This window comes from Chrysemys picta, chromosome 4 (genome assembly GCF_011386835.1).
Source record: "Chrysemys picta bellii isolate R12L10 chromosome 4, ASM1138683v2, whole genome shotgun sequence".
Taxonomy (NCBI): Eukaryota; Metazoa; Chordata; order Testudines; family Emydidae; genus Chrysemys; species Chrysemys picta.
Window position 1 is genome coordinate 83,047,017 of NC_088794.1, and position 27,675 is coordinate 83,074,691.

Here is a 27,675-nt window from a genome sequence, read left to right on the forward strand (position 1 = left end):
TTCAGGTAGGCAGGCATCGAGCAGCTATAGCTACCTTTGCACTGCAGCTCTTGGTCTCTTCCCATGGGCATGCTGGGAGCAAAGCTCCTACATGAGGTTAAACCTCCGTGAGGGAAAGGTGCGGAAACCAGATAGTTACCAAGGGAGGTGGGCTTGGTTGCAGTTTATGGTGCCAGTCTATTACTTATTATATTGGAGAAGAGTTCATATTTGAAAGGAGGCTTCCTGGTTTGGCTAAGCATTGGAACAAACCCCCCCACCCCTTGGGGAGACACATGAGCTGACTAGAGTTTGCCCTGAGCTCCATTTGCTCAGGAACTCTTGAAGTCTTTAGATCATGATTGGAGGACGTCAGTGACTCAGGCAGAGGTTATGGGTCTATTACAGGAGTGGGTAGGTGAGGTTCTGTGGCCTGTGAAGGGCAGGAGGTCAGACTAGATGATCATGTTGGTCTATGTGTCTATGAATGCTGTCTGAGTTTGTGCAAAGCTGGTAACCTCCCTGCACCCTGACACAGGCTCTTAAAGCTTTCACAAGCCAGGTGACAGTCCAGGGTTCAGACTGGTTTTTCATAGGCACATGGAACAGTGAAGGCCCTTCTCTGATTGTCTAACCCCCTGTTACAGCTGGATGGAACCGGCTGGGTTACGATGCTGGACTCCCACCTCCCCAGTCCCACAGGTGATTAGTTATGGGACTAAACCACAAGATGGAGCCCACTACTAGCTATTCTAGTCACAGCGTCTCCCAGCAGGAGGTGCTGCAGAGAATAAGGCAGGAGCACTTGTGGAGGCGCCCAGTTGTGCCGGTGCCAGCCTTCCACCCGATGCTGTTGCAGCCGGTGCTCTGATCCCTACAAGGGAACGCTGGGCTAATCACCCAGGAATGCTGCTGCAGGGCCTGGGGCAATGCCTCAAAGCCAGCATGGCTGCGGCGCGTGGGGTAGGAGCCCGGCTCTGAGGAAGCCACGGCTAGTCCAGGATTAGCCACTCCCAGCAAGCCTGGGAAAAGCAGCAGCTGAAGGGAAGTGACTGGAGGGGCTGGGTGGGATTTGCTGCCCGACTTGTTCCCGTGGCTGTTGTACACTGATTGAGGATGACACGCTGCTATGAGGATTAGTCTCTGCAGCCACTCCAGGCATGGCGAGGATGCAAATAGACTTAGACTGCCAACAAGAGACTTAATGAGATGCCGTCAACCTCCAGAGAGCTATCAACTGTCCATAGTTAAAGGCTCTGGCAGGACAAATGAGTTACAGGGTGACTCTGCCCACTGCCCCAAGGCCTGTGTTAGCCTCTGTGTGGCACAAGGCAGAGGGAGGCCTGCCAAGGACTCGGCATATGGCCAAGCCCCAAGGGGCTGCTTGTCAGACTTCGCGGCTCCTCTCTCGGAGCTCTGAACCCCACAACAGGGATGGGTTGTGCTCTCCTCTCTCATGCTGCTGCCCAGGGAGTCAGAGACCCACCTGCCCTAAGAGGAGCGGCCCACAATCTGCTCTAGCATGTCAGTCTGGCCTGCAGATGCCCAACAAGCTGCTGCCATGGTCCTTGGTTAGGCAGAATTTGGATGCCACATCCCCACCTTAAGAGAACAGTGAATTAAATACCATCAGCAACTTCCCTGCAGCTCCCTGATCTGCTGCCAGCTTTGTACTGAACTCAGAGGTACAGGACAGGAACCTGCTCCTCACTGTATTAGTCTGTATCTAACCACCCCGGCCTCCTACCGTCCCAATTCCCATTCGAAGGCAACACATTGGGCGGGTAGCTGAGGAAACCAGGGGCCATTGGTACCAATGTATCAGATGTTTCCCTTGTGTGAGTAGTCTTTAAATCCACTCACCTCATTCCCAGCCCAGCGTAGCGCTGGTAGCTATTATACTGCCCCACTGAAGAGGCTGGTGCCATCAGACATGGGGTTAACTGAAGCCACTGCACCAGCCTAATGGCCCACGTGTGGTTGGAGATTACTGCAGGCAGGGGCCCTCAGGCCTCTACCCAGACACCTCACTGAGGGGCAGCTGCCTAAGTCCTCCCCTCAACCCTCCCCCCCATGCCTTTAAGGGAGAAAATCCCAGCCCCAGGCCCTGTGCTCACTGGCATTCCTCAGCTATGGCAGGGTTATTGCTACCAGACCAGCACAGGGATGGAGCTGATTGAAACCAGACCTAAGACCAATAAGAAGGTGCTTGGGCATATGCTGTGTAAGGCAGCTCCCAGGCAGAGTGTGCACTGGCCCCACAGGCCCCTCTGCGTTCCAGCCCCCCCGGCTCTTTGCAGGCCTGAGCCCAGACCTGACCTGCCCATGGTACGGGTGTCAGGCCCTGTGACTGAGCAGCCCCAGAAAGCCCCTGATCCCAAACCACTGGAACAGGAAAGGACAAACGTAACTGAACCAACTGACATTCATTTGCCTTAATGAAGCAGCTCCCTTGCCAGCAGAGCAATCCAGCCAGGGCAATGATCAGCTGCAACCCACTAGAGGCCCATAAGCCAATTGCAAAGCCTGCCTCAGTCCAAATGCAGTTTTGGGTCTGTCACCAATAAAATAAAATGTACTATGAAGTGGGCATGTACCAGCCTGAATTGCTGTAGCTGTAGCACAAATTGGTAGACCAGAAACCCCACCCCACATGGTGATGAACAGCGAGACCACAGCTGCAGGCTTGGGCCAGCCTCACACGCAGACCCTCCCAGGCCCTGCAAAAGGTGAGCATGAAACAAAGAGGAAAGATGTAATAATATGGGGCACTGCAGCAGTAGACACATAGAGGAGAGGCCAGAGGTGTCCTGGCCAGCAGGAGGTTCTGTGGGAAGGAGATCAGGCTCTGTTCCTGGCAGCAGGGGCTAAAACAAAGGGGAAAGACCCTGCCATAGAGTACAGAAGTTTGGCAAACACCTTTCCCTGCCGGGTGGCCACAGAGCCCCTCTGCATAGGGAGCAGAACCGCCTCAGGCTTAGTGTTTCTCTTTCAACCCTTCATGTGCACCACCAACAGCATGTTGAAGGCTTTGCTGGAGAGGCCAGTGGGGCTGGGGACAGAGCCTAATCAATGGCTCACACCCAGGGTCTGTGAGGAGGCTGGATGCTGAAGCCAGCTCCCTGAGAACAAATTACTCACTGAAAGGCCTTTGGGTTCAGGTTTGATTCCTTTATTCATTTAAGTGGGTTCCACTGGAGTTATAAGGATTAAAAAAAAATGCAAGGCATTTTGGGTAACACTATGCAAATTATCCTAAAGGCAGTGGCAGTGAGGCTGATGCTCTCGCAGGGCAAAACGTCAGCCTTTGTCTAAGTTGCACAGTATCCCTGGGGGTGGGGGAACGGAGACCCTCCATGTATAGACACACAGTAGTCCCGCCCAGCCACTGATGGACACTGCGCACCTGTGTAATGCCCCCCACCCCCCATGTAGGACATCGCCTGTGCCCCACACAACTGTCTGACTCTGCCCAAGCGGGAGGCCAGCGATTGACTTTGGGAGAAGCTGAACAACAGCGTTAATTGGTTTGGCCTGTACACAAATACGCTAGGATTAGGGCTGTATATTTACATTGAACCCCACATGCTAAGGACTCCATGACAACACTGATGAGAGGATTACATCCATTTACAAAGCTCCGTGGCCAGCTCCTTCTCACACCCCTGGGTGCTTGTCTGCACCCGGGACAGTAGCCGTTGGGGAGGTCCACATTGTCCCCTCCCCCAGGGTCCAGAACCCCATAGGCCAAGTGTCCCTCTGCACCCGCTAGGGGAACACACACTGTGACCCATACGCCCTTAAGGGAGTCTTGGTCACACCAAGCAACTCCACAGCCTCTTCCCCACTCCCTTCTAGCTAGCTGATCCTTAGCAGCAGCATCTCCCCTCTGCAGGCTGCTCCACACTGCTGTCCTCTGAGCAGCGCAGCCCCCAAGGACAGTTATTTTTAACGCTGCCACGCACAGTTCTCAGAGGTCACATTCCCTCAGGGCTGTGGAGATAAATCTCTCACACTGACATTCTTTTTCTTTGCAGTATTAAGCTCTTTTGTTTTTCAGGGTGGCATTTGATTTTATGCTTATCACCTAGAAACAAGTCTCTCTCCGTCCGGCTCCTGCAGGGATGGGATGGAGTTCAGAAAGGGAACCCCGAGGATGTATCCCAGGAAAGACTTTCAGACCGGCAGATGGCTCAGGCTGTGGAGCACCACCCCAGAGGGAAGGGGTGAGAACCCCATCCATCCTGTGGAATGTTTAAAGCCACTAGAGAATGCGTGTTCGGGAACAATCCTGTCCTGGCCCCAGGGAGATGGTCTGGGTCATCTAACAGGCCTTTTCCATACAGTCCAGGTTGGTCCAAAAGGAATCAGCTGACACCTGATGTATGACAAAGTGGCTGCTCTATGTCCCTTTTTCTCTTGAGCGGTATGTGGTTTAAGACCCTGTTGAACCCCTCCTGATGCCAGGAACCTTCTCTCCACGTGTACTGCAAAGCCCTCAGGATGCTCAAGGAGTGAAAGAAGGGATTTCAGTCACATCGTGTCTCATTGCTCAGTGACACTTCACCCCGCACACAGGTGTAATCAGCAGGAACCCATTTAGAAACTCCACGGTTTTACCTAGAGAACAAAGATAGCTGCCAATTCAGCCAACATCTCCAGAGGGGGGAGCTACATGGGGTTCAAGGTAACCATGGAACCTGTTGGTGGGGATACTCCTCTGGTGTTCCCTCTTCTTTGTTTTCTTCCAGTGCAGAGTCAGGGATTGTGTAGGAAGAGGAGCTGCTCTTTGATTTATGTATGTCTGAGGCTCCTTAGGTAATTCCCCAGGCTGAGAACAAGTAAGAGAGCTGCATCTTATAGCTGCTTTGGATTTTCTTCAGCATTGGGAGAAGGGCATCATGTGGACTCTCTGAACAGTCTGCATCTCTTGTGGGTGGGGAGCCAAGAGCCCCCAAAAAGGAGAGGCAAAGGAATGAGTCTTTGTAATCCTGCCAAGCAGTCCCTCGGTGCCAGCTTATCTAGCTGTGCCAATGTTCCTGTACTGGCACATGAGAAGGTGCTTAAAGGTCTTCTTGAAAGTGGCATTACAGAGGGCATAGCAGGCTGGGTTGATGGTGCTGTTGACATAGCAGAGCCAGTAGCCAATAGACCACACTGTCTCGGGTACGCAAGTCTCGCAGAAGGTGTTAATAAGGACCATGACATTGTAAGGAGTCCATGTGAGAATGAAGGCAAGCAGGATGGCGAATATGGTTCTGGTGACTTTTTTCTCCCGGGCTGCCATCTGACGCTTCTTCCGCACCTGACTCCTGGCAATGCTAGCAAACTTCCTGGCAACATTGGCTGGGCGATTGTTTGAGAGGGTGTTGGCCGCTGTCTTAGCTGGGACAATCTCAATGGCTGTGACGCATTCAGTACCAGTTTGCTTGGTGACAATCTTAATCTTGGACCACTTGGAGGTCGGGTTAACCCGCGGGTGGGCAGGGCTCTGCCCTTGCCCAGCTGGTAAGATTTCTGCCACCTGTTTCTCTTTTGTGGTCTGGGTGATGCTGACTGTGCTGGATTCATTGGAGGTCTCCTTCTCCTCTTGCTGACCTGCAGCCTCTGTCTGTGCTAAGGGTTGGTCCTCCACTTTACCATTCCTCACCTCCTCCTTCACCTCCAGCGCCCTCTTGGGAGAGTTGTTGTTGTTCTGTTTGATCAGTGGGCTCTTAAAGAAGCTGAGTGGCTTAGTCTTCTTCTCCTTCTTGCCCTCGGGCTTGTGCCTCCTCACTCTGCTCCTGCTGGCCAGCGAGATGTGAATGTACAGCACAGTCATGATGACCACCGGGAGGTAGAAAGCAGCGATGGCCGTGCCAAAGGTCACAGCTGGATTAGATAGGAACTGGATGTAGCATTCCCGCTCCGGGACTGTCCTCTTCCCAACGATGAACTGCCAGAACAAGATGGCAGGTGCCCAGAGAACAAAGGACAATATCCAAGCTGCTGCAATCATCAGCCCTGCCATTTTAGTGGTCCTTCGAGCCGGGTAGGTCAGGGGCTTGGTGACACAGAAGTATCGGTCAAAACTGATGATGAGTAAGTTCATGACAGAGGCGTTGCTCACCACATAGTCCAGCGCCAGCCAGAGGTCACACACCACAGCCCCCAGCGGCCAATAGCCTTTGATGATATACACCGTGTAAAGGTTCATGGAGAAGACCCCGATGATCAGGTCAGCACAGGCCAGGCTGAAAAGGAAGTAGTTGTTCACAGTCTGGAGCTGGCGGTTCACTTTGATGGACAGCATGACCAGGATGTTCCCCACCACAGTGACCAGGCTGAGTGAGCCGGTTACCGTGGCAATGAAGATCAGCTCCACTGTTTTGTACTGGTTGGAAGGATGCTGCATGTCCCCTTCAGATCGGTTGCCGTTGGTGAAGTTGTCATAGGTAAGGTTGGCCATCTTCATCTGCCAGGGCTGAGCAGAGAGGTTATGCATGGATTCTGCAGTGGGGAAGGAGAGAAAGGAAAAATATTACACATAGGCACCCTTCTCCCTTCTGCCTTCTTGCTTCTGCAGTTGTGGTCTCCTTTAACCAAGTTTCCTACGAGTTTAACCATATTTTTCTATGTATGTTGTCTCTGGTTTTGCAAAAAAGGACGGGACAGTTTTATCCCCTTCTCCCTAATTTTCTCTCTCCTATCACCCCCAGACCTCTTCCCATATCCTCTAGCTCCACGGTGATACCCTTTTTGGCCCCAACTATTAGACTTTTTAAAACAATGGAGATTCATCAGCAGAGCTGTATGAGAGGAGCCCAGGGCTGGAATAACGGGAGGCTCTGGGTTAGGACTGAGATGTATGAACAGAGCTGTGTGTGAACAGCCCAGGGCTGGAATAGCAGGGGGAAGAATAATGGGAGAGGAGCAGGAATGCTGTAGGTCAGGACTGAGGCATGTAGACAGGGCATCTTGGTTTTCATAGGCCTTTCTTCTTATTATATCTATATTAATGAGCCGGGGAAATGATGCAGAATTAAGTCAAGAGGAGGACAAATTTTGCTCACTTATACCCCTTATACTCCATTGGCTTTACTGGGATGGTACCAATGTAACTAGCAGCAGAACAGGTCCAATCCCCTTCTTGCATGCTGCACCCAGAGGAATGGAGTGAATTCAGGCCTCTTTCTCTTGCTCACAACCTGGAGAAAAGACTCTTGTTGCCTCCCCATAACTCAAGCTGTAGCTGAAAAGAAGCCACTGTGAGAGAGTGGAGGGAGATTCTGGGTTGAGTGAGCGATTGCACTGCCTGAGCAGTTGTGTCTCTTTAAACCTCAGCATTTTCCCAGGCCAATGTTGTTTTTAGCTAATGCTTGAAAATCTCATTGTGCTGTACCATTCCCATCTGCCCCTGCAGCCCTCTCCACAGGAGCTGTTCATGGCAGCAGTTTGTGTTCCAAAGCGGAACAGCCTTGGAAGCATCTCTCGGCTTTGTTTTTAATCATTGCATGAGATTATGGAGACACAAAAAGCTCCAAAGGGAAGCTCTAAAGAGGGAAGCCAAAGGAAGGGTCCAGCTAACAGAGCTCCTAGCCCATACTCGAGGCATTTGCTATGGAAATCCTGCCCTCTGCTGTCTGCTTCTTGTACTGTGCTGGGTGACTCACCCTGAAAGGGCCCCTGCTCCCTGCAAGACACTGATGGGGCTACATGGATTCCGTGGGGAAATGAAGCAGAGTGAGAATGGCTTGGTGGGGTAAGAAGCTGCAGCAGCTCCTCTTTTGTGGCAAGGCAGAGCAGCAGGTTCAGGTCTCCTTGTGCTTCCTGTCTTGCTGAAACACCATTTTCAGCCGGTGTTTTACCAGATCTCAGGAGAGTGATGGAAACTGATGGTGAATGCAGGAAGTTTGGCCTTCTCTCTGAACAGCCCCGCTACCGTTCAGCCCAAGATTTTAAAAGGGAATTGGGTGCTTGTGAAAAGGGCCAACCCGACAGCCATGGAAGTGAACTCAGACAGTGTTTATCTAAAGGACAGGTCCAGCCTGGGCCGCAGCTGAGCAATCTTCCTCTCCATCTCCCCACTGGCCACTGATGTTCTTCAACTCTCAGGAGCGGTGCAGTCCAGGGGGTTGTACAACCCTGTTCACTGTAGCAATTCTAGTGGCCTTAAGCCAGCTCCCTGACCAGGGCTATGGTGAGCACTGGGCTGTCATGTATATGTCACTGCCTCAGGTGTGTCCCTGTCTCATGTGGAACAGCGGGAGGGAGAGTGGGTGCAGGGAAGAGAAAGAGGATCACTAGGCCTTCGTGACCCCACAGCAGACCCAAACAAAATAATGGACTATATCAGGGCCTGGCATCTTGGGAAACCTTGTGCTGGGGTGTGGGGAGAACTCACGTGGGTCTCCAACAGCAAATGGCTCCTTCTGGAAAGCAAGACCTGGAAGAGAGACAAGAGCAGACCCCTGATCAGGTAATGAGAGTGTGATCTGCAGCACTGAGAAGCCCCTTTAGGAGATATGGCATCTGAGATGAGCTCTGAACATCAGCATGTATCCAGCAATATTCACTGTCCAACAAATGGCTGAGCACCTGCCCCCCTAGGGGCACCCAGGCAGTAGGGTGGTCAGAGAGGCAGCTGATGTTCAGCAGGCCCTTTATAAGAGGCCGGGCGGAGGGATGAGGCCTGCTGGGCAAGGGATTCCTGGAGCTACAGTCCATGTGCAGTTTCTTGCCAGATGGCTCAGTAGGGGGAAGCTGCAGGGCTCGGATGAGAGGTTCTTTGAAGTCTATCATAAAAATATGTTAATTAAAGCCCCGGGCCTAATGTAAGTGTCAAACCTGCCGAGCTGCATCCTTTCCCCTCTTTGAGGCAGAGCAGGGCGGGAGCAGCACAGAGCGGGGCTGGAATGCTGGTACTCCCACTGAATCGCCAGGCCCAGCTGAGCATCACACCAAGTGATAGGTCTACATTGCATCTGGGAAGGTTCTCCCAGCATGGGTAGATAGACACTCATCTGCTCAAGCTAGTGCACTAAAACTAGCCCTGTGGCTCAGCAGCCCAGGTGGCGGCTTGGGCTAGCCACCCAAGTACATACCCAAGGGCTCGGGCAGGACTGTACTCAAGCACCTAGCCTGGGCTGCCGGCTGTGCCATTGGGCCACCGGGCTATTTTTTTGCACATTAGCTTGAGCAGCGCTAACGTTTCTGCCTGCCTGCACTGGCAAGCGGCTGTGTACACATCCCCAAGGCAGGTTAGTCACCAGGGGCTGACCAGCCAGGCAGCATGTCAGCACCGGAGTGACAGACCAGGCTGCCAGTGGGACTGAGCATGAGCCACACCTGTGCCCCAAAGGGTCAAAACCTGTGTGAACTGGAGAGGGTCTACCTGTCTCATGCTAGAAGTACAAGTGCTCCCTGATCGTCTGCTGCATCCCCCTCCGCATAGCACATCGCCCCATGGCCTGTCTGATCTAGGGTGACCAGACAGCAAGTGTGAAAAATCGGGACAGGTGGTGTGTGTGTGTGGGGGGGTAATAGAAACCTATATAAGAAAAAGACCCAAAAATCGGGACTGTCCCTATAAAATCGGGACATCTGGTCACCCTAGTCTGATCCTCTCTCATCAAGCCCCCCCCCCCCCCCCCCCAGCAGCTGCTTCCCAACATCGGTCTCCCCCATAACACTCCTGCCCCTCATGCCTACTGACCCCCTCTATGCTTTCTGACATCCACAAGTGAAGTCTAACAAGATGCCCTCACACAATCCTCATCATGCTCTTGTAACATGCAGGAACAATGCAGAGTCCCAGCCATAGAGGGGGCTGAATGCAGCTCTCCCCATCCTCTCACTGCACAGACACAGGGTATGCACCATAGATACCAGGGGCCTTTCACTCCCACACTGCACTCCCTGTCCCCCAGGAGAAACCCAGGGATAGGGGCTGCACCTGGGCAAAGCTGCATTTAACCCCCTGGCCCCGGCACAGCATCTTGCTTGATGTCTGATTTTCAGAGTCTCATGAGCAAATAGAACTAATGAGCCAGTCTCTTGGGATACGTCTACACTGCAGTCAGATATCCCCCGCTGGCCTGCACCAGCTGCAGCCTGAGCAGTGGGACACTCCCACCTTGCAGGGTTCTAGAACCGCACCTCCAGCCCAAGCCTGAGCATCTACACTGGTATTAAACAGCCCCTTAGCCCGAGCCCATGTCAGTGGGCGTGGGCCAGCTGCTGGTTTTTAATTGCAGTGCAGGCATGCCCTGAGTGACTAACTAATATCTGCACCTGATCAATAGTTCACTAAGGAGTGGATCCGCTGCAGTCTGATTAACCCAACCAAGATTCACTCTGGGCTGGGACTGTTGGCCTCTCACCCCACAGCTTAGTGTCAAGACCCTCCATTCTCTCCAACAAGAGACAGAGGGATTATCTAGCCACGCTCCACCTCCCCCCTCCCCCACTGGACAGCCTTGCCTGCACAGGGATTATCCCTACCCCAGCAAAAAACACGTGCACACCCTAAGCCAATGCAGCTCACTCACTAGACGTGGCTCTGCTTTCTGGGTCACATTGTCAGCCTGTAGCTACAATTATTTAGTTTGGCTGCAGGCAGCTATTGCAGAATGTTAATGGGATCAAGAAATCCCTGGCACCTTTAACTCCCTGAGCAGCCCTTGCCACCTTCCCAGGGGAGCCACTGAGACATCAGGTCTCATTATGCCAGCTTGGTACCAGCAGGAAGGAGAACAAGCCACTGACAACCTGGGGCTATTTCCATCTCCTTCACGGAGCCATCAAGAGCCCCATAATTACTGCATGAATAAACCAGCGGCACATGTGACTCTTTGAGGCCTGCCTGAGAAAGCAGCCAGCACTGTGACTCCACAGCCCACACACAACTGTAAGTGAAACTCAGGAGACTCCATGCAAAGTGGCCTGGCAGGGACAGAATCTACAGGTACTTATCACACAGTGCATCTGGAGACCTGAGGGAAAGGAGTGACTGTGAGAGTTGCAAACCCTGGCAAAGGAAACCGTTCCTGTCTGATTCAGACCCCAGCTTGGTCTGCTGCACCCAGCGAGTCTCACACCCTGCCTGCCCTTGGCCACAGACAAAGCTTCGGTACTTCTAGAATGCAGCCCGGGCCAGACACTGTGGCAATGAGGCCATCTCCTCTCACGGTATTTCTAGCTGAGTTCTACAGAGCCACACATTCTGGAGAGTTCATTAAAGCAGCAGAACCTTTGGGGGCTTCTCCCTGTGTAGCTGATAAAAGCTCGACCCACCTCGACTGATGCCCACCTAACCTGCCCCAGAGGCCATTAAACCAATTTCCTGATAGAGGCCTGATTCACTGGAGCCCACTGGGTGCTACTGGGAATCTGCAGGGGGGAGAATGGGGCCCTAGGTCTGGGGGACTAACTAGGCATTGGGATAGAAGAGCTTCAGTGTCATTAGCCATGACAGGATCCAGTCAGACACTAGAGAACGCAAGGCAGGAGAGCAAAGCAAGGGAGCCAGGGGAGAGGGCCCCATGAGACCTGACCTGAATTGCAGACAAATAAAACAATGTTTTACAGGCGCCTTCCCAATGCAAAGCGGAAAATCAGATTCAGATGCTGTCCTCAGTGGGGGAGGGTTTGGGAACTCAAACCTCTGAGACCAGGCATCACAAAGCCACTGGGGCAGTGCTTGAAAGCACTTTGGGGCACAGGAATAAAGTGAGCACCTAGAGCCAAAAGGAATCGGGAGCATAAAACCTCCACTACCAGATGGCCACCTAGCCCAGCCCTGGGACAGGGGAGGGGGCGCTGGAGCAGGCCCTCCCTGTGGCTGGATGATGCTCTCTGAAGAGTCCCACCTCTTGGTTTTATGAAAGTTCATTGTGAAAGTGGTAGCAGGAAAGCAAGTGACCCCTAGACACCCTCACGCTACTGGGGCCTTCCCACTGGGTCTCTGAGCCAGCTGCAGCATGGAAGCAGCTCCCATACTCAACAGCTAATCCTGCTATGTGCCCCGGAGCCTTTGGCACCATGGATCACCGAGAGGCTGCTCCCGCCCTGCCCCCCACTAGATACAGATGGAGTCCTCGGAGGTGGCTCCATTCATCCATTGGATACGAAGCCAGAGACCAGCGATAGGTTTCTCCTCTCCCCAACTGGGGCTGCCCCAGGGGATTTGATCCTAGCAGCTCTTACTCAGCATGCGTATGAGGCCACTAAAGGAGGACTGAGACATGTCACAGGCCCGCATGCCATCTCGACAGATGCAAACTACCAGTGCAGCCACAGTGCTTTGGGAGCCTGCAAATAGAGCAGCTGCTACAGCTCTGCCCAGGTCAGTCAGGAAGCATTCTGAGGCCCTGTTGTAACAGTCATTTAACCCACTGCCTGCTAATGGTGAAAGTGGGGCATAGGCTCAGGATCCTGCTTGACTCCTCACTGCTCCTAGAGACACAGGTAACCAGTTACCTCTGGGTTGCCAAATGACTATGATCAATCATCCTTCTCCAGTCAGCCCCTTTGACAATGATCCAGGCACTGGCTGTGGCAGGTCCCCCTGCCTGGGTTTGACACCAGGGGCTAGTTCATGGTGACCAGCACCTAAGCAAGACTGACTGACATCACATGAGCACTCATGCTGGGCTGGCTGCCAGCTGAGTTCCAGATCCAGGCCAAGGTCCTAATCTTCATCTGCAAAGCCCTGAATGAGCTGGGGCCCAGTTACCTCAGGGGCCATGTCTCTGTCCTTTCCCCACCACACTCACCGAGCGCGACTGAGACACTGGCCACGCCCAGGTTTAACTTTGAAACAGTCAGGGGCAGGGCCCAGGACTATGGAAAAAATACTACAGGAGACCAGGCCAAGCCTGCATCTCAGCACCTGCAGAGCACCCTGTAAGGGACAGCCAGTTCCCAGGGGCCTGGGAGCGAAGAGCAAATCAGGCCCCAACACAGAAGGGATCAATTGCTGACCCCTCAGGGATGATTCCTGAGGTGGGCTGTGTCTGTGGCCTTGGGAGCTATGCTATGAATGAATGAATGAATGAATACCAGCTCTTCTCCAGCGGGATCCTATCCCCAGGGGGTGTTTAATGCCATCCGTTCATCACTAAAGTGATTAAGTGCCCTGGGCCCTCTGAAGACACTTGACCTGCAGTTTTGAAGGCTGGGCCCATGGGGAGGTAACAACTTGGCCCCTAGTGTATCAAAGAGACACACAAGGCTGCTTGTTACGCTCCATTACAGCCTTGAGACAAGTCTCCTGGGTGTAGGCAGAGTCAGGCAGAGACACACAGCTCCTGGGGTACCACACAGGCCAAGTAAAGTTACAAAGACCCAAACTGAGCTCCTGCCTCAGGTCGGGCCACAGGTGCTTACCATGCATGGGCTCACTCCAGGTGTTTATCCATTCAACATCTCTGGGGTTTCATCCTCAGGCCAGCTCCCACCTCAGCCCCTTCTGCCCTGGATCATTCGAGCAGCTTGGGCTTCAGCCCGAAGGAAATACAGGTCAGGCAGAGTTGGCTGGTATATGCTGACATCCCCGCGCTGGGGCCCCACAGAATGGCCTCAGCTGTCTAGTGGTAAACACACTGGCCTGGGCGACAGGAGTCTGGCTCCTTTCCTCAAGGGATGGGAGGAGGGACCCAAATTCACTGGGTAAAGCTCAAAACAAAAGCCCGTCTTTAGCAGGGTCTCTACAAATACGTGAGAGCATCTCCTACGGGCTGACTTGCATCTCGGCAGAACACACCATCCGAGCTGCTGCTGGTGCACAAGCCCAAAGCGAAAAGAGAATGGTGCCACCTGGGCCCTGTCTTGTTCTGCTCTCAGTCACACCTCGATGAGCCAGAGTGACTTCATTTAACTCAACGGAGTTGTTGTGGATCTCCACCAGTGTAACAGAACAGAATTTGGCCCATTCTCTTTCCTTCTCTCCCTGTGACTGCCCCCCTTTCCTCAAACAGGAAGTACGAGATCAGAGGATGGGAGAGTCCGTTTCAGTGCTACTCACCAGAGCCACAATCCCCCCAAACAGGGGTACTTCCCTATTACTCTCCACTCCCCAGACCTGTGAGTGCCACTTACTGGGCATCTCCAATGTTACTGCTCAAGCATCAGGGCCCTGCACAGACTGGACTGCTGACTGCAGACTGAGGTTGTTTTCTCAGGTTGTGCGCACAGCATGTGGGGGGAGGAGGGGGGCAGTTGTGCCTGCCCTGTTCGTGTGCTCTTCTCTGCACCTTGCCCTGCAGCCACCCTAGGACACATCAGCTGAATCACCAGCTGTGCTGCTTGAAAAGCTCTGAGGCTCAGGATGTGCTGGCTGGAGGCACAGGGCATCCAGGGGCCAAGTCCCCCCTGGACTGGCCTTTCAGATTTCCCTGCTGATATTCACTTTAAACGCAGACAATTTCTTTCTGTTTCAAAGTCTCAGAGACGTTCATGCGGCAGGTGCTACTGGAAGGAGAGCTGGAGAGAGGGAGGGAGTTGAGGATCGGGGCTGGGTGATGGGAAATGAGCTGTGGAGGGGAGAGATGGGGCCCCCCGCCCGCTTTCATTTCCTTCTTTCCTCCGGTCTCATTCTCTGTCTCCATCTCTCTCTCTTTATGCCTCTCCTCTGTCTGCTGCCTCCTCTTACTCAGGAGTCAGAGGGAAGATGCCGCCTTGGCTCAGACCAAATGACATTTTGAAAGGGTTCATGGGGATGACAACCAGTGGGAGCCATTAACTTCCATGCCAATTGGATTTGCTCCCTACACTCCCTGTCACTCATCCAGCGCACTCAGCGGATGCTCTCCTAGACTCACTCTCACCAACAAGCTGGAACAAACTCAATTTCTGTCCTCATGCCTCTCTTAGCTTTTCAGCTGTGATTTATGAGTTGTTTTCTATCCTGCTGCCCTTATGCTACTAGGACTCATAGATTCATAGATTCATAGATTCTAGGACTGGAAGGGACCTCGAGAGGTCATCGAGTCCAGTCCCCTGCCCGCATGGCAGGACCAAATACTGTCTAGACCATCCCTGATAGACATTTATCTAACCTACTCTTAAATATCTCCAGAGATGGAGATTCCACAACCTCCCCAGGCAATTTATTCCAGTGTTTAACCACCCTGACAGTTAGGAACTTTTTCCTAATGTCCAACCTAGACCACCCTTGCTGCAGTTTAAACCCATTGCTTCTTGTTCTATCCTTAGAGGCTAAGGTGAACAAGTTTTCTCCCTCCTCCTTATGACACCCTTTTAGATACCTGAAAACTGCTATCATGTCCCCTCTCAGTCGTCTCTTTTCCAAACTAAACAAACCCAGTTCTTTCAGCCTTCCTTCATAGGTCATGTTCTCAAGACCTTTAATCATTCTTGTTGCTCTTCTCTGGACCCTTTCCAATTTCTCCACATCTTTTTTAAAATGCGGTGCCCAGAACTGGACACAATACTCCAGCTGAGGCCTAACCAGAGCAGAGTAGAGCGGAAGAATGACTCCTTGCAGATAAGATCCATCTAGGTCTTTCTGTGGCCCCCCACCACTACAGTACACGAGCATCTCACAGACCTGATGGGAAAAGCTTGTTATCCCCATTTTACAGATCGGAAATTGAGGCACAGAGAAATGGTGCCTTACCCAAAGAGTTTAGATTGTACGCTCTCTGGGGCAGGGTGTTCTGTGTTTATCCAGCACTTAGCACAATGGGGCTCAGATCCCTGAATGGAGCCATCAGTGCTTTGGCAATACAAACAACAACACATACAGGGAACCTGGGCTAAACCATGTCTTCAGAGTGCCAGTCCAGCACCTTAACCACAAACTGATTCCTCCTCCAGCTGTCTGGCCAGCTAAGAATTAATCCCCACATGCCTCAGCATGGGATCTTCAAGCTTAAAGGTCACATCCCCCCAATGCCAGGGCCAGGCCAAGACTTGGGGAAAGGCTTGGAGGGGAGTTTTCATTCACTTGTAGAACCATATTCTCCACATCAGAAGAATGTTTTGCCCTTTTCTTGAGACTAAAAAACACTTTTGAAGGGGCTTTAAAGGAGATTAGATCTGCATGGGGGAAGAGAGGTTTATTTCCAAAGGGGCTGAACGTTGTAGTCTGTCAGGAGGTCGGGGGTGGGGGAAGTGCAGATAAGCTGCTATTTAAACTTTTGCTCTTGTAACTTGTGTCAGAGATGCACAGAGCTTTGAGAAGGTGCCCCATTGTCAAGTAAATAATGCAAGCCCCTGGGAGAAGAATGATTTAAAAGCCCGTAGTATTATTAATTATCCTTCTGTACAAAAAAAGGAAATAAATACAGATATTCCATCCAGTGCAATTATCTCCTAGGCAGCAGCTGAACACTCTGTCCGGTGCACTACGGGTGATCAAGAATGCACGGGCCTTTGTTTCAATCCATATATGTAAAAGGAGTCAGGGCTCCATAAACACCATCTTATCCTACTTCTAACAATCGATTTCCCACTTCATTTTCTAATGCACATGAGCAAATCCATTGTGATCCTAGGAGATCATCTTGTCCATGAAAACGTTTGCTCTATTTACATAAAACGAGTGCCATTGGATGGGTGGCACTTCCTTCTGGGTGACTAACCCCTGGAACAAACTATGAAGGGAAGTGGTGGATTCTCTATTTCTTGATGTCTTCAAATCAAGACTGGCTGCCGTTCTAAAAGATTGGATTTACTCATACACAAATTACTGGGCTCAGTACAGAGGTAACTGTGGAGGGAGGTGAAATCCTATGGCCTATGTTATTCAAGAGAACAGATTAAACGATCTAATGGTCCTTTCTAGCCTTAGCATCTATGAAGCATTCATTTTATTGCACATCAAACAACAGTGCGTATGCTCATGGCGTAACTTAATCCCGGGTAATTTGGCCACATGATACCAGTTGTCATTGGATTACTGGATGAGTATCCCTGCCAAAGTGTCTCATACTTGTCTCTGAGGTGCCACCACTGTTCAAAAAAAAAAGTCACTGAAATTTTTCACTCTTTGTTCTCAGAAATGTCTGAGCTGTGCATGCTCTATTTTCAACAAAAATCACTCCCAGTCCGATAATAATCAGGCCAAATTTCAGCTAACAAGATAAGAGATTTAATTAGAAGCCTTTGAAAAATGACCCTTTAGAATTAAACTGTTTTGGAAACAGGTGTCACTGCACCTATCATTTTACAGCTCAGTAAACTAAGGTGCAGAGAAATGAAGTGACTCTCCCAGGGTCACACTGCAAGCATGTGGCAAAGCCAGTACTAGAACCAGTGCCGTAACTAGGTATTTTAGCATGTGGTACAAGCAAGAACCTTGCATGGGACTACTTCTTAATCCTGCTCCCGTCCCGCCCCGCAATACCCACTCCCACTCGCGTCCGCATTGTTTGTTGAATTTTTATCCTGTTCCCACTATTATGGCAGTGGGTCCAGAGGGACACACGGGATCTCAGTCCCTTTGCAGACCTCTACCCCCTATTGTTTTTTTTCCCCGGCCATCCCATTTTTCCGCCCTCATCTCTGGCTTTGCGCCCTAGGCAGCTGCCTCGCTCACCCCACCCTGGTTACCACCCTGCTAGAACCGAAGACATCTGATGTGTAGGCCACTGTTCTAATCACTAGACAAAGCTGCCTTCCCTCGAAGTATTGCTAAAACCCAGCCCTGGTATCATGTTGCCACAGACTGAGAAGGAACCAGAGAAGAGAGTCCTACCTTGCAGGCTCCCTTTGTTACTTTAGTCCTGGGCCCATCTGCACCCAGCCCTATGAATGCCCCTCAATCTGTCTCACAGCCCCCCTGTTATTCCAATCCTGCCCTCCCTGGGCCCCTGAACGTTGCACACATCTCGATTCCAATTTGCAGCACCACCTGCTATCCAGTACTGGGCTCCCTCCTACTCATCTCTGCCCAATGCACCTTAACCCTGATCCACCTCGCCCCTGCAATTCCAGTCCTGCTTTCTTCTGACCAGAGACAAACAGTTCTGCTAAACTGTGTGGTGGTTTTGTTTTGGGACTAAATGGAGAGACATTCATTTTTGATCAGCGCAGGATTTGAAGCTAACTCCCTGAAGGTGTACAGCAAGCTTACAGATTAAACATACTTCCATGTAATGTATCTGCTCAACAAGAATCATCACCAGAAATAAAGACAAACTCTAATAAATTTGTCGGAGGAACATGTACATATGGGAATGAGATGAATTAGATAAACCAATTAGTTTCTCAAAGGCATATAAGTGTAATCCCCTCCCAGAGGAGACTGGCTTCTGATCTGGGCTTATTAAATCAAGACCTTTGGAGGAAGAGTAGAGCTTGACAAGACGCTGAGCCCTATGGACTCCCTTCCGCCCCAACAGTGGAGAGGCTGATGTATTTATTTAATTACAGTTCACATATACTGATCTGAACCTCTAAGTATATCACATGGGATAAAGGCACAAACCTATAGGTCATAAATCTTAATAAGTAGCCACCTTGACAACATTCTGAGTCACAAAAAACCTTCCCGTACATCCACTCCTCCCCTCCAGGAAATCCTGGAAGAACGGGTAAGTCTTGTGACACAGTCTGAGAGGCTCCAAATATGGCTTATAGCAAATCAAAGCAGGAAGCAAATACCAGAGATCTGGACCTCTGGCCAAGAACAATTTCAGTTCCATCCCCATCACAATTACACCACACACCTCTGGGGATTGTGGATGTTGCTGTACTCCATGGAGAAAAAAAGTATCTCTCAGGAAGCCTGGTCTCCAATAATTTAGTGCTTTGTAGGTGAAAACGGCATCTTCAACTCCACCCAGAAATCCTCCAGCAGCCAGCACAGACCCCAGAGGTTAGCCATCACCTTCTTCCAATTTCCAATATCCCCCACTCCCTCCCTGGCAACGGAAGGGGGATGCCACAGGATTAAGGCTGCTCACAGGTTTGGGCCTTTACAAGTAGACTGTGTGACTGTCCACTAGCAGTGTTTCTCAGCCTCTTTGATACCAGGGACCAGTTGCTGCCTTCCTAAACTGTGTCAGGGCAATCTCAGGGACCAGTGCCAGTCCATGGGCTGATCACTGAGAAACACTGCACTAGAACTCCAGGTGGAAGCCTTTTCCTAAAAATCTGGGGTTGGGACCCTTGCCCTGACATCCACCACACCAGTGTCCCTGCACATCCCTTTCCTCAGACCCATGGCCTGGGATCTCCAGAGGGAACACAGTTCTAGGATTCATTGTCCTGCATTGGTCCCAATTAACCCATGTCCTGCTGACCAGGTGCATGATTCCAGCAGGGGTCCCCTTTCCTTAGGAGCTTAGCTCCAGCGTGTCCTTCTTTGGCCAATATCACACCCTGATGGCATTAGATCCAGCAGCCACTAGATGGCACTCTTGTTTCTGACAAAAATGAAACAATCTGTTCTCCGGCTATGATAAAGTGGGGTTAAATGGTGCGGTTGAGTTAGTAGCTTTGGTCTGGTCAGCATGGTTCTGCTGTAGCTCTGATCTGATTAGTGTGGGAATGCTAGAGCTCTGCCCCATCTAGCTCTGGATCCGGGAAAGCTGCAGACTAAGCCCTGTAGGGCGTCTACGCTGCAATTAAAAGCCCACGGCTGGCCCGTGCCAGCTAACTCGGGCTTCCGGGGCTCAAGCTAAGGGGCTGTTTAATTGCTGTGTAGACGTTTGGGCTCATGCTGGCTGCAGCCCAAGCTCTGAGACCCTCTCACCTTGCAACGTCCTAGAGCCTGGGCTCCAGCCCAAGCCTGAATGTCTACGTCGCAATTAAAAGCCCTATAGCCCAAGCCCCATGAGCCTGAGTCAGCTGGCACAGGCCAGCCACGGGTGTTTAATTGCACTGCAGAGGTAGGGTTTGATATTGACATATTTTGGTCTGGTGATAAGGAGAAAGAACCTGCACTTTTCCCACAGTGCTGGTGCACTTCATGGCTAAACCGGAGACATCTGGCACCGCACGTGTGGGGAGGCCATGGGGGAATGTAGCTCTCTCTTTATCTATGTAGGCTTTTTACATCACTCATCACCAGGACATTGGACAGTCACAGTAATGTAGCTAGTCAAAGTCAGCCCCAGGTAAGGGGGACAGCGCTGATCTTGCCTCAAGTTAGAAGCTACCTGCCCTTGTCTTCACCAGGATTTTGCAGTGGGAGAGCTAATCCACATTAGCCATCGCACAGTAAAAAGACCCCTTGTTTAGCAATGAAGACAAAGCCAGAGTGCCTGGGACACTGACTCCAACATGTGCAGCTGAAGAAAGTGTTTGTTGCTGTTATAGCGTTGAGGGTTAAAGGTCGGGGGTTAATGAAAGGTCAGAACAAATCAGGTTTCATATTTTGGTTAGAGACAGGGACAAAGGAATTTGCCCAAAGCTGTAAAGGCCCCAGCAAGAGTTATTTCACCCTGGTTCCCAGCCTTTTGCTGTTTATCTCTGTTCTCCTAAAAGTGCCGAGAGGGTAAAAATCTAATGGGATTAGTTCTGTCATGTTAAACTGCAAATGCAATGCAGGTTTTAGCATTAGCACAGGCAAATAACTAAATTCTGAGGAAAAGGGAGGGGGAAAGGAAGAGAGCAAGAAAGAAGAGTGGGGGGAGAGAGAATGATAAATGGGTATTTCTGTGTGTGTGTGTGTGTGACAGAGAGAGAGAGAGAGAGAGAGACTGAACTGGGTGATGGTTTGTAGTGATAATAGCTTTATCTAATAGTCGTTAATTAGTTACTGAGTCATGGCACTGCTTTACATGTAGTGAGGGATTGTTCTAGTTGACAGATTCACACCCCTTAGAGAGTGTGAAAATGTAGCTCTTAGATCCCAGTAATAGGCACCTTGGCAATATGATAGATAGACAGAAAGAATAAAGAATATGGTTCTATTCCTAGCAAAGTGAATTGGCCAGGTTTCATACAGGCAGGGAGGGTTCAGTGCTTGATGGTGTCAGACACATGTGCCAATGATCTCTGGATAATTAACACGTGCAAATAAATGGGAAGACAAAGGGGGAAAAGAAAAGGTGAATCAATAGTTCACCAGCATTCAATTGTATTTGCTCATTTAAAATGCAGTCATTCCTCTTGCACTGTCAGGAATGCCCCAGCCTTGGCAGTTTCATACTGGAAGGAGTCCCTTTTAACTCCTTACCCATCTATAAACAATAGATCGGTGAAAGAGTTGGTGGAATTACTCATTGCAAATAATTTATAGCATAGGGTAGGGCATTTTTTCATTGAGTAAATTATTCATGATTTTTCCTATTTATACGACCAATTCTGATAAGTGAAAACAAAATTACTGCACTGCCATGACTGAGCTGAAAGTCTCTGACAGTATTACTAGAGCAATACACACACATGCTGTTTGGCATCAGTCTTTAAGAGTCCCACTCCTCCAAACCACATGGGCAATGCCAAGTATTCAGGTGATTGGAAGGTCTGATTGTGGGCAGGCTGCAGGCAGGGAGACAGGCTGGTGGCACTGGTGGTCCATGAGGAAGGCTGGTTGAACGGTGGCAGGAGGGAGGGTTGAAAATCACACTTCTACTTGATTTATTTATTTTTCAGTTTTGAAAAATGTGCCCATGAAAGTTGCCTGCTGGCAACATTAGAACATGTTTGTTAAAATCATATCAAATGAATTAATCAAAGCAAATGAATTAATATTAATTTATTCCATTTCAGTGCTCAGAATGGTGCTAGGCACCTCTCTGTACAAGTAAACAGGCATAATCCTCTAAGCAGATGGCTTTCCCCATCCTGCTCCTAACAGTGTTATGAGTTAGGTGAAGCCTTATTATCATCCTTTAATTAGCATACATTTAAGTATAAGCCACTGCCTAAGACAAAAGATCATAGAATACCAGGGTTGGAAGGGACCTCAGGAGATCAACTAGCCCAAGCCCCTGCTCAAAGAAGGAGTAATCCCCAACTAAATTCCCAAATCCCTAAATGGCCCCTTCAAGGATTGAACTCACAACCCTGGGTTTAGTTGGCCAATGCTCAAACCACTGAGCTACCCCTTCCCACCCAGAATTGCTTGGCTGAGTATGGGTGGGGGAGATGAATGAGAGAGAGAGAGAGAGAGAGAAAAGAACTGAGAATAGACAAGAACAGAAAGGGAGAGGCAAGAAAACCAAGCAGAAGTATAGCAGGGTGGACACCCGCTCCTGCCCTGAGGGATTGGAAAAGCCCTGCAGAGGGCTGGGGCGGGGCAAGGTAAAACCCTGGCTGATTGGGGGAAGTGGCTGCAGCTGGGCCACACCCTAATCAGAGCCCAGATGGCCGGTATAAAGAGGCTGGGAGCCAAGAGCCCAACAGTCTCCCTCTCTGAAGGTAGAGAGAGAAGGGCCTGGCTGTGGGGAGCCAGACCTAGAGTACTTGGGTGGCGCAGGGCTGGGGAGCTCCAGCCTGTGGCCTAGGAGAAGGTCAAGGGGTACTGGGGGTTGCAGAGGGCAGCCCAGAGCTAGGCCAAGGGAGCAGGTCCAAACCCAACCTTGCCGATGATGAGTGGCCTATACTGCAGTCTGCCCCAGAGAGTGGGGGCTAGTTGGTGACTGGCAGTGGCCTTATCCTGGAGTTAGTGGGTGGGGGTTCCCCTGGGAGGGGAGACCCAGTGTGTGTGGGTATTGCTAGGGGGCAGAGCATGGGGCACTGGGGTCCTGGGAGGGACACAGGGGCCAGTGCAGAGGACAAGGCGGATCACTGGCCTGCAGAGGGTGCTCCAGAGGCTGGTGAGCTAATTCCCTGGATGACCAGCAGGAGGTGCCGCAGGGGTGAGTCCCGACCTCTTACAAGGAGCTTATAAGTTCAGTATGACCCTGGAAAAAGCTAGAGACCTTTTTGGTCTGGTGTTGGCTAATGGGGCTTGCCGGCTATAAGCTAAGAAACCATTCCTTTTGTTCTTAGTTCCTTCTGCATTCAGAGACACAGGCCTTTGCACATTCCTGTAAATAAACACGATGGCGTCAAAGAAAATCCCACAATCTATCAATGTTTATTTCCAGCTGGAACATCCCCAGGGCCCTGTATTTTTACTAGCTGCTCACCTTGAATAGGAGCACCACAGGATCCACTTTCCAAGGAGAGAGCTTGTGAGCTGCTATTCCTGTTGACCCAAGATGGAGCAAATAATGGGGGTTCTTGTGGAAATCACCAACTGCCAACAGGTTTTCAAACAAGCCCCAAACAGGAGCTGAAGATGTCACAAAAGGGTTTAAACCAGGGGTGGGTAAACTACGGCCCGGGGGCCACATCCAGCCCTTCAGCCGTTATAATCCGGCCCTCAAACTCCCGCCGGGGAGCGGGGTCCAGGGCTTGCCCCACTCCGCACGGCTCCCAGAAGCAGCAGCATGTCCCCCCTCCGCATGCTGTCCCCGCCCCAAGTGCCATCCTCGCAGCTCCCATTGGCTGGGAACTGTGGCTAATGGGAGCTGCAGGGGGGGCCACCTGTGGACGGGGCAGCACGCAGAGCCGCCTGGCCACACCTCTGCGTAGGAGCCGGGGGGGGAGGGACATGCTGCTGCTGCTGCTTCTGGGAGCTGCTAGAGGTAAGCACTACCTGGAGCCTGCACCCCTGACCCTCTCCTGCACCCCAACTCCCTGCCCTAGCCTTGATCCCCCTCTGAGCCCCTCAGTCCCAGCCCAGAGCACCCTCCTGTACCCCCAACCCCTCCTCCCTAGCCCCACCCCAGAACCCACACCCCCAGCTGGATCCCTCACCCCCCCCCCATCCCCAAACCCGCTTCCCCAGAGCCCACTCCCACAACCTGAACTCCTCATTTCTGGCCCCACCCCAGAGCCCTCACCCCCTCCCGTACCTCAATTCCCAATTTCATGAGCATTCATGGCCCGCCATACAATTTCCATACCCAGATGTGGCCCTTAGGCCAAAAAGTTTGCCCACCCCTGGTTTAAACCAAAGCCTGGAGGTTTTACAAAGGAACTAAAACTGCATCTGGAGGGTCCCAGAGAGGGCTGAGGGTTGCCTTGCAGGCAGAGGTCAAATTTCCGTTAGAGCAACTACAAAGTGTCCAGACAGGTTGGGAAGCCCAGCTGCAACCCTCCCAGGCTAAAATGGCCAGACAGAAAAGAGATGACCACCAACCGAAGTTCCATAGACCAGATGTTTTTCTATAAAATATTGGAGACCAGGCAAGCTATAGCCAACCTGGAACTTGCTATCAGAGATGAGCTGCAGCAAGGACTTAAGAACTGAAAATTCAGCTCCAGAAGGAAATCAAAGGGTCACAGAACACCATGGAAGGCAGCCACCTGGGTGAGAAATTGAGCCAGCCAGGGGACTTGGGTAAGACCAGACACTTACAAAAGTTTTCTACCCCATTTGTAACCCAGAGAGATCCAAAGGGGAGAGATTGGGCTGTCCTAGCTCAAATAATGCAAAAGCCCCACTATCTTGGAGGGGAAAACTCCCTGGGAAGTTTATTTGGCTCAGTTCAACTTTATAGCTCAAATAAATGACTGGGAGGAGGGACAGACAGGGGGAAATAGCAGCCAACTTTGGTGGCCCAGCTCTGATAGTGCTGCAGAACTTACCGCCAGAAAAGGGACTGAGTTCTCCAAACCTGGTACAAGCCCTGAACATCTGGATGGTAGCTTAGCTGCCCAGGGCACAGCTGAGAGCTAGAAGGAGAGGGAAAGAAGAAACCCTCCTTTATTGTCAGGGGACCTGCAGAGACGCATGTTCCTGGCATGTTCGGGGGGAGGGATAGCTCAGTGGTTTGAGCATTGGTCTACTAAACCCAGGGTGTTGTGAGTTCAATCCTTGAAGGGATTAGGGCAAATATCAGTACTTGGTCCTGCTAGTGAAGGCAGGGGGCTGGACTCTATGACCTTTCAAGGTCCCTTCCAGTTCTAGGAAATAGGATATCTCCATTAATTCAAATTTTTGGCATATCCAGGTACAACCAGCCTTCCAGGATAGGCTGGCAATGGACTGATTTATAGAGGTTAGCTGGACTTTGATTTGCAGCTCAAAATCAGTGAAAGGAGGCCAAAGACACCCCAGGAGATTGTGGAATTTGCCACAGAACTTGAATCTTTCCTTGAGGCCACGCACTAGAAGAGCAAGCAGCTACTAGTGAGGATGATGGAAGCTGATTGCCATAACACCTGTAAGTACAGTTAAATGCTGGTACTGAGAGAAAATTGGCTAAAAAAAAAATTGCAATAAATGCAAGTCAGGCCAAGACAGATTGTCATACGTGTCTAGTTAAAGCATCTCTCCCAGTTCAGGAAGTGGGGGAACACCAAGTTGAAGGAGCAAAGCTTGGCAGAGGTACAAGGATCAGCCCCACAGTTTTTGTTTAGATCTGGGCAGCTAAAGGACAATAACAGGAGTTTGGCTATTGAGGGCATAACAGGATGTGTGATGTGTATAGGGATAGTGGACACTGGCGCAAACATAATAGTTATTAGACCAGATATACTAAAAAGGCTAGGGAACAGGGAATCCAAAACTGAACCATCTGATTGGTCTGAATGGAGACAGTGACTGGGTTAAGGGCACCCATCCAAAGAGTGGGGAAATTGGGTTTGAAGATTGGACCTCTCAAATTCAAGCAAGAAGTCTGGATGGCTGAAATAATGGATAAGCTAATAATTGGCTTGGATTTCATTATAGCTAATAACTGTGGAATCAGTGCTAGGAAAGGTGTCTTACAAATACAGTCTGTGGAAATTCCCTTGAAGATATGGCCCAGGTGAGACAATGGTTTGTAAGCAACTGGTATGCAGTGAACGAATTGTCTTGTCCACGGGGGCAGAAATCACTATAACAGCAACCTCCTGTGGAAGCTCTCCAGAAAGGGAAAGATGGCAAGTAGTTGAAATCTGTTTTGAGACCAAGAGTCTTGGGGGAATCTTAGCTGAATCAGAAACAGATTCCTGGTCCTTGGCTGAATGTTAGTGACAGGCAACACATAGTAAAAGAAGGGAAACCATTTCAATGGTCTGCAGGGTGCGAGTTTGCATTTTCATAGGTGAAAAAGGCTTTTGTGACTTAATCTGTCTTGGGCTATCCATGTTTCAAAACCCTTTCATACTGGACACAGATGCAGTGCTTCCAGTTAGGGGGACAGGATGTCAGCTTGGCTGCCCCCAAATCTAAGAGTACAGCTGTGGAATTTGAGGCTAGAAAAGTTGTTTCAGAGGTGAATCTCCCAGTCAGAGAGAATGGGTAGATTATGCCTCAGACAGCAAATTCCTCAGAAACAATACATTAGAATATAAGAACAGCCATACTGGGTCAGACCAAAGGTCCATCTTGCCCAGTATCCTGTCTTCTGACAGTGGCCAATGCCAAGTGCCCCAGAGGGAATGAACAGAACAGGTAATTATCAAGTGATCCATCCTCTGTCGCCCATTCCCAGCTTCTGGCAAACAGAGGCTAGGGGCACCATCCCTGTCCATCCTGGCTAACAGCCATTGATGGACCTATCCTCCATGAATTGATCTAGTTATTTTTTGAACCCTATTATAGTCTTGACCTTCACAACATCCGCTGGCAAGGAGTTCCACAGGGAGACTGTGCATTGTGTGAAAAAATACTTCCTTTTGTGTTCCTCGGGCTGACTGAAAGGGATCCCTCCCTGGCATTTGACAGGAAGTCCTGGAAGAGAAAAGCCCCAGATTTGGGTGAGAACAAAATTTGTTTATGTTGTTGATGTGAAATTATCCTGACAGAAAAACACTGTACATATGTAAATATGTAACCATGTATTATTTTTAATTTGTTAAATAATTTCTTTTCTTTCTGTTTGGGATGGGTGGTTGTTAGGTGTCACCATTTTAGGCCTCATTGGGATGATAAGCAAAGCTGAGATGGGGGTGGTGTTATGAGCTGTGTGAAACCTTGCTATGGGTTGAGTTAAAACCCCATTAAGAGTTCACACCTAACAGTAAACATAAGCCCCCCCAACTAAGACAAAAGGCATGTGTGAACCCACCCAGGAGCTCTTGGCTGAGGTGTGTGTGTGTGTGAAGAGAGATCTCACAGAAACTGAGAACAGACAAGAACCAAGAGAGAGAGAGACAGACTGAGGGCTTGGCTACACTTGCGAGTTAGAATGCATTAAAGCATCCTCGGGCACCCTAGCTCACTACCCGTCCACACCGGGAAGGTACGTAGAGCACTCTGACTCCAGGGCTAGAGCGCTCCTGGTACTCCACCTCGGCGAGAAGATTAGCGCTTGGTGCGCATTGGCTGAAACACCCAGGCGTCAGTGTGAACGAGGTGTTGCATTACTGCGCTCTGATCAGCCTCTGGAAAGGTCCCAAAATCCCCTTAAATCAAGTGGCCACTCTTGTCATTGTTTTGTAATTGCTGCAGGAATGTCGATATGCCATTTGAAAGCTCCCTTTGACAGCCGGCATGCTTATCTGCTCTGAGACAAAGCAACCATTCCTGTGGAATGCTGTGTGAGAGAGAGATAGGTGGGGGGGGAGGAGGGGTCTACTGCTGTCTGAATTTACAAGACATCAAGCTGACATGCTCTCAGCCCCCCAAAGAAACCCGCTTTCTCCCCCCCGCATACACACAACACACTCCCTGTCACACTCCACCACCCCCCTCCCCATTTGAAAAGCACGTTGCAGCCACTTTCATGCTGGGATAGCTACCACAATGCACTGCTCTCTGTGGCCGTAGCAAGGGCTTCTAATGTGGCCACGCCAGTGCGCTTGTAGCTGTCAGTG

At 50.7% G+C, this 27,675-nt stretch overlaps 1 protein-coding gene across 3 annotated transcripts in view; it reads right to left on the reverse strand.

Annotated features, from left to right (window-relative positions):
- Positions 1-3,135: 3,135 nt before the first annotated feature.
- The window catches only part of CHRM4 (cholinergic receptor muscarinic 4), a 40,266-nt gene continuing 15,726 nt past the window's right edge, over positions 3,136-27,675 (reverse strand). Inside the window, exons 2-3 of one of the 3 annotated variants that reach the window (XM_005302259.3) lie at positions 8,363-8,404; positions 3,136-6,468 (exon numbers count right to left, since the gene is read on the reverse strand). In XM_005302259.3, coding sequence (XP_005302316.1) covers positions 4,997-6,468; positions 8,363-8,404 — 1,514 coding nt within the window. In that variant the 3' untranslated portion in view covers positions 3,136-4,996. Of the gene's footprint in view, positions 6,469-8,362; positions 8,405-23,009; positions 23,079-27,675 lie in introns of those variants that run through there. The other 2 variants (XM_005302261.3, XM_005302260.4) reach the window with 2 other exon arrangements.